The 7,313-nt window shown below is 36.9% G+C and overlaps 1 protein-coding gene across 1 annotated transcript in view; it reads right to left on the reverse strand.

The window, feature by feature from the left end:
* LOC107592493 (raftlin-like) overlaps positions 1 to 7,313 on the reverse strand; it is a 100,613-nt gene that overhangs the window by 84,372 nt on the left and 8,928 nt on the right. The window contains exon 2 of the mRNA XM_016282026.1: positions 1,053 to 1,224. Coding sequence (XP_016137512.1) covers positions 1,053 to 1,197 — 145 coding nt within the window. The 5' untranslated portion in view covers positions 1,198 to 1,224. The remainder of the gene's footprint in view (positions 1 to 1,052; positions 1,225 to 7,313) is intronic.

Genomic DNA, 7,313 nt, shown 5'->3' on the forward strand with positions numbered 1-7,313 from the left:
AAAAAAGTTTAAAAACCATTGAAATTTGAGGGTTTATATCAATCTAGATAGACAGATAGATAGATATCCATCCATCGATCAATAGATAGATAGATAGATAGATAGATAAAAGAACATAGAACATAGGATACATAGAACAATGGATGGATGGATGAATGGGATAGATAGAAAAAAAGTTTAAAAACCATTGAAGTTTGAGGGTTTATATCAATCTAGATAGATAGATAGATAGATAGATAGATAGATAGATAGATAGATAGATAGATAGATAGATAGATAGATAGATAGATAGATGAATGTGGCTAAGATGCCATCACAGTGGAGCAAATAACACCAACCCTGTTTGTTTAGTGATAGATGAAGCGAAACTAGGAATTTCTCAAGAGAAGGAAGGAGGAAAAACAGTATTTATGTGGGTTTACGGCCACACAGACAGAGATTGACCTCGGCATTCATCTGAATCTTCCTTACAGGATTATTCTGATCTGTGGGGTAAGATGTCAGCGAGACTTCTGGCTCACACTACATCTCAACACCCTCCCTCCCAGCCCAAGCCGAGCTCCGCTTGTGAGAAATAACAACACTGACAGCTATATTTAGCCAAGGCCCTCTGGATCTTCCCCCATTAGCCACCTCACAGCCTGCAGGCTCCAACATCTCACCGGCAGCCACCTCACGGATCACAGACACCTCACCGCGCACCTGAGAGCCTCCTCACAGGAACACGTCGACTGCCAGAGAGCCAGGTACAGTCTGTGGTGGAGCGTGTGCTGCTGCAGAATTACCAGGCTGCTGTGATTCACAGAGAGAATTCTGGGAGGATTTGGGGTTTGTCATTTGCAAGTGTCATCACTTCGGGGATTTGCGGAGCAGCAAAGAATCAAGGAACGTTGTTGGAGAATCTCCATGTGCCACGGTTTGATTTCTCCTTTCAAAAGTTCCTCGAAGATTATCCTTACCTCAACATTTCTAACTCTGCTGATCGTCTCTTTTAAAAGTCACTCGATATCAGAGTGAATTCACCAGAGATAGCAGAACGACTGACAGCTTACCGTCTTTCCCCACCAGGAAGTCCACGTGGTGGTACGTGTAGGCGACCCCGATCTTGCTCTCCACCTGCGGTCTCTTGAGGGTGGAGTAAATCTTTCCCGGACTGTTGTCTTCCGTCTGACGGAACTTCCTCAACCCGCAGCCCATCTCTGCCGAACGAGTGCGCACTTAAGCCTGGGATGAAAGAGACACGGTCAGAAAGACAAAGAGGTTCAAACAATGTCTTCAGCATTCACAACAACACCACTGTAGATGCATGTAGACACAACAGAGCTGACCTGCAATTCAATGCACTCTTAAAAATAAAGGTTCCATAAGGGGGTTTTCAGCAAAACCACAGAAAACCATTTTGGGGTCCATAAAGAGCCTTTCAGTGAACTGTTCTTAAAATAACCTTTTTGTTTTTTAGTGTGAAGAACATTTTAATAATCTCAAAAACCTATAAAGAACCTTTTGTGCAATGGAAAAGTTCCATGCATGTTCTTTATGGAACCATAGGTGCCAATAAATAACCTTACTTTTTAGGAATGTAAAATACTTTGATGGATAAATTTGTAATTTTTATTATATATATTCAATAACTAACTATTTACTGAATGCATCATCACCAAAACAATGTTCGATATATATTCTGAAAGCATATTAAAGTGCTATTCTTACCATTTCAATAGAATGCTTATCTTTGCATATTATAGAATACAAGGATTATCTGCTATATTTGCCAAAATGTGTTGCCAACAGAGATTACTGCAGAGAATATATGTCACACAATGCAATGCACTCAATCTGACTTTCCAGTAATCACAAAATTATATTTAAAAGGCAAAATATCTTTATTTAAAATTGAATGTAAAATCAGTGCCATTAGCCTCGTGGGCAGCGCATTGACATATAGCACCATAATGCCTCGAGTGTCCCGAGTTCGAATATATAGTTCATTATTTAATTTATATATATATATATATAATAGTTTTTTTAATTATTTATCAAAATTAAATAATTATGTTAAATTATTACAATAATTAGTCATTTTTATTATTACTCGTCATTATTGTCAAAATCAATATTCATGTAATAATTTTAATATAAATGAATAATTATAATACATTAATGATGATAAAAATAATACAATTTCAATAAAAAATGTAAAAATAATAAATTAGATTATAAAAAAATAATAATGATTATTGTTGTTATTAATTTGTATATTAATATTATTATCACTAATAATAATATAATTCTATTAATATATTCTATATTAAGTTTTTTAATTAAATGTAATTTAATTTCCAAGATGATTGGACACCACTTATTAAAACATGCAGTGTGATGTTCAAACTACTGTTATTATTAAGTTCATAATGAATTCTGTTTCACATTGTATTATTCAAATAATAGTAGGCCATAAACAGTATATGCTGCAGAGTATTCAGGTAGCAGTAAGCTGGTATTCAGTTCCAAATATAGTCTATAGTTTGTACTTGTTATTGCTTTTCAGTGGCAGGTGGTGCTAGGGGAGAGACATTCTCATTCTGATCTCATTCTATTTTATAATGACATTCGCTTTTTATTCAACAACAATTTGCATATGATGTAGTCATCAATACTTTTAGTCACTGTACACAGTATGCAAGGTGCCCGCTTTGTGTTTAATACGCTTAGGGCTTCATCTGTCTGTCAGGCACATTTTTTTTATATTGCATATATCTCCTAAAGGTTTAGATGTCAGCTGACCTTAAACCTAATAGACAAGGACTACAAAACTGCAAAACTCCAATTTCGATTTCAATCTCATTACTCACGACTAACTCCATTCACGTTCTGCTTTCTTTCAGGTGTTTCCCATGTGGAAAGTAGTAATCTGTCCATTTTCTCACATACCACATTGATTTGCCTCGGCGTGCACTGCAAAAGACCGTACGCTGCTGTTCTACAGTTCCTTTCAGCCAGGTACTTCTTTGGCAGAAAGCAAGCAGAAAAAGACCCAATTAAGGGCACACTGCTCTCATTCTATTTTATAATGACATTCGCTTTTTATTCAACAACAATTTGCATATGATGTAGTCATCAATACTTTTAGTCACTGTACACAGTATGCAAGGTGCCCGCTTTGTGTTTAATACGCTTAGGGCTTCATCTGTCTGTCAGGCACATTTTTTTTATATTGCATATATCTCCTAAAGGTTTAGATGTCAGCTGACCTTAAACCTAATAGACAAGGACTACAAAACCGCAAAACTCCAATTTCGATTTCAATCTCATTACTCACGACTTACTCCATTCACGTTCTGCTTTCTTTCAGGTGTTTCCCATGTGGAAAGTAGTAATCTGTCCATTTTCTCACATACCACATTAATTTGCCTCGGCATGCACTGCAAAAGACCGTACGCTGCTGTTCTACAGTTCCTTTCAGCCAGGTACTTCTTTGGCAGAAAGCAAGCAGAAAAAGACCCAATTAAGGGCACACTAGATTACGAAATCAGCTACTAAATAAATAAATAAGAGGCATAAATGGGCTTCAGCTCATCATGGGAGCCCAATCTCTCAACTGGCAGGCTGGGAATTAACACGTCCAGCCAGCGAGAGGCCAAAAGTGCTCTCTGTTCATCAGCCAAACAGCCCTCCTTTTCCAAATCTAAAGTGACAGCCGCCGACAGTCGCGAGCGGATCAGAAGGGTGCAGGTAATATCCCATTGTGGCCAGCTGATTAAACCTAGGGTGGGCCATTGATGAAGAATACTCTCTATTATGTTCCTGTCTAATTACAGTGGCCGGGACGCATAATCTGAGAGGTGGCGACGGCCGAGGGTTCTAGAGAATACATGGATAATGAGGTGAGCCGCTCGAATGAAAAGGTGAGAATCAATCACAGAAAATCAAGGAGCAGATTGTTCATTAGGAGTCAGGATAATGCACAGCGTGCCGGCAACACCAGCGGCAGGGCCACTTTAATTAGGGCCCAGACGAGAGGCCATGCGGATTTATGAACGCTGTCATAAGAATCACTGTTTCCAGTGACATGGACGTGAATGGATGCGTTCAGCTATCCGTGGCTGAATCCAATCGGGGAAATAGCATCTCGGGTACAACGGTCATGCATCAGCAATTGGATTTTTCTAATCTGATCGATTGAACGAATGAAGTGCGGGAAGATTTTAGACTTGTAGTGATTTTTTGGCACGGGGAGTCAAAATGAGATGGGCGCACAACTGATTTTAATTCGGTAACTTGGTGCATTTCTGAGCGAAACAGGCTGTTTAATGAGAACGGATGGAAAGGTGGGACTTTTTGTCCATTGGGAATTGATTGGATTGTGAAAATTGGATGTGAACAATTTTGATACTTTTATTCTGCAAGGATGCATTAAATTGATCAAAAATGAAGGTAAATCCATTTATAATGTTGCAAAAGATTTCGATTTCAAATAAATGCTGTTCTAACTTTCTATCCATAAAATGGTCATGGGTCCACAAAAACATTAAGCAGCACTTTTAAACACTGATAATAATAAAAAATGTTTCTTGAGCAGCAAATCCAAAAGATTTCTGAAGATCATGTGACACTGAAGACTGGAGTAATGATGCTGAAAATTCAGCTTTGCATCACAGGAATAAATTACATTTTAAAATATATTCAAATAGAAAATAGCTATTTTAAATTGTAATAATATTTCACAAATTTACTGTTTTTGCTGCATTTTTAATAATAATAATAATAATAATAAAAGATGCAGCTTTAGTGATCAGAAGAAACTTGATGTCAGTTCAAATGGAAAGTCACTTGGAGCAGTGGAGCATTTTATTAAATTTAGTTAAAAGGATTACAAGACTTTTTATTCAAAATCAATCAATCAATCAATCAATTATTGATATATGACCATGGACCACAAAACCAGTCATAAGTCGCATATTTGTAGCAATAGCCAACAATAGATTGTAATGGTCAAAATTATACATTTTTGTTTTATGCCAAAAATCATTAGGATATTAAGTAAAGATCATGTTCAATTAAGATATTTTGTAAATTTCCTACTGTAAATATATCAAAACTTAATTTTGATTAGTTATATGCATTGCTAAGGACTTCATTTGGACAACTTTAAGGCAATTTTCTTAATATTTAGATTTTTTTGCATCCTCAGATTCCAGATTTTCTCTGCCGAATATTGTCCTATCCACACACACACACACACACAGAGACACACATCTTTTAAAAATCTAAATATCATTTAACTGTGTGCAGTAAGACCAGGAACATGCATAAAAACAAATTTTAACAGTCAGTTTTGATTTTATGTTGGATCACGATAATTTATGTATTATAGAACCTGAATGTTACTGTATTTAAAGATGTTTTGACTCTGTAAACAGTCTTTTTGTCCTAAAAGGCAGGTCAGCTCTCTTTCAAATATCACTCTTTTCTGATATTTTTCTATCAGATGGAAAAACAACAGACTGCCCCTAAAATAGCCGTCTTTGACATGACAACAACTTGCACAAAGTGGCTTTTTCAGACATCGCTCCATGTTTTGAGTTCAGACACGCTCTCTCTAGAAGCAACAGGCTAAGCGTGTGCTCCGTCAGAGAGAGAAAGCAAGCAAAATAAAAAACCAAAGGGGTGGTGTGAGGAAAACAAAGTTGGTTGGAAGGGCTGATATTTGCATAGCTGATAGAGACGAGGAGGGGGGCCATGAAACGAAGAGGCGAGGTATTTTTAGAGCTGACGGAGGAAGTGGGAGATGTTTATGATTTCACAGCGACTACTCCCTCCCCGAGGTTCTGCTTCATGCTACAAGCTTTTGGCAGCACTGTCTCTAGTCAACCTGGCAACAGCTCCCTCATGCACTGTAGACTGACAAGAAAAGAGTTCACTTCCATTGCACGGTAGTCTAAAATGAAAGACAAATAACAGATATTCAGTTCTCCTGTGACTTTTCATAACGTAAGTGATGGTGAGACTGACGAAAAAGAAAATCTGGTCAGGCCTTTTGATGAACATTCATTTGTTCCTCAACCTCTCTGTGCGTAGCAAGCGCCTTATATCTTGCGCCACAGGAAATGTTTGTAAAAACGATCATTTTCCCAGCAACAACCCATCGGGGAGAAGCGATGAGCCGATTATGATGACCCCGCTCGGTTTCAGTGTTCCTCACTGCTTTAATTCAATAACTGTGTGCAAAGGACAAAACTTCAATGTCACGGTTTGCGGCTTTGTTCAAAGCTGCGGTTCAGCTCGTGTTTAGAGATGCATTCTCTCAAAGAGAGACTCAAAAACACTACTCTCCCTTTGACCCATTTTCTTTAATGTGGCAAATAAGGCACAAGGCATGGTTTCCTGACTCATGTTTTGTCGGTTCAGCAGGGAGAATGCTCTCCTGGGGTAGGAATGAGGCAGTCTCCCTGTTTGGATTTCCTCCTTCCTTCCTGGACGTCCTGGTCTCAACAAAGACCCCTCACCTGAGCAGGACATTGTGAACACACTTGAAGAGATAATGTCACTGTCAAGATCCAAACAAGACAAAAGCCACAGTAAAAGCATTAGATTAGATGCTAGTATACTAAATATGCTAAAAATATATAGAGGGATTTTTTGGAGGGGGCAGATGAATTAGGGAAATTGTTACTTTTGACCACATATGAACCATAATGGAAAATGTTACTCAAAGTTAAAAATATGTGTGTGTATAATTAGTGGCACTGTTTAATGTGATCAGGTATTTGTTTTTATATTTTATTATTTTAACATTTTATTTATTTTCAGACAAGTTTTCATCTTCAGATGCAAACATTTTTTAGTTTTTAGCATTTTTGTCAGTTTCAAAAGTTTAGGTTAAGTCATTTGAAAAGGTTATTAGTCAGTTATTGAATGCCTTATTTTCAAAAATGTCCAAAGTTATTTTCATAGGAACCTGACAAAAACGCTCATTTCAAAGAAAAATCTCTGTTTTTATATATATAAATCAGCATAGTGTTATTTATGCATAAATATAATTATATCATGGTAAACATATACTATACTATACTCTATACTAAGCGATACTCTCTAAAAATTCCCAAAGAAAAAATGCATTTTGAAGAAATTCCATTGTGGAACGGCATACGGCAATATTCGTATTTTATAAATTTTCTGTAAAACTATGTTAGATAAAGTTGATCAGTTACTTTTCCCTCAATAAATTCCTAATTTGCTGCTTATTAATAGTTAGTAAGGTAGTTGTTATGTTTAGGTATTGGGTAGGATTAGGGATGTAGAATAAGGTCATG

Source organism: Sinocyclocheilus grahami, unplaced genomic scaffold (genome assembly GCF_001515645.1).
Source record: "Sinocyclocheilus grahami isolate Dianchi unplaced genomic scaffold, SAMN03320097.WGS_v1.1 scaffold153.1, whole genome shotgun sequence".
Classification (NCBI taxonomy): Eukaryota; Metazoa; Chordata; class Actinopteri; order Cypriniformes; family Cyprinidae; genus Sinocyclocheilus; species Sinocyclocheilus grahami.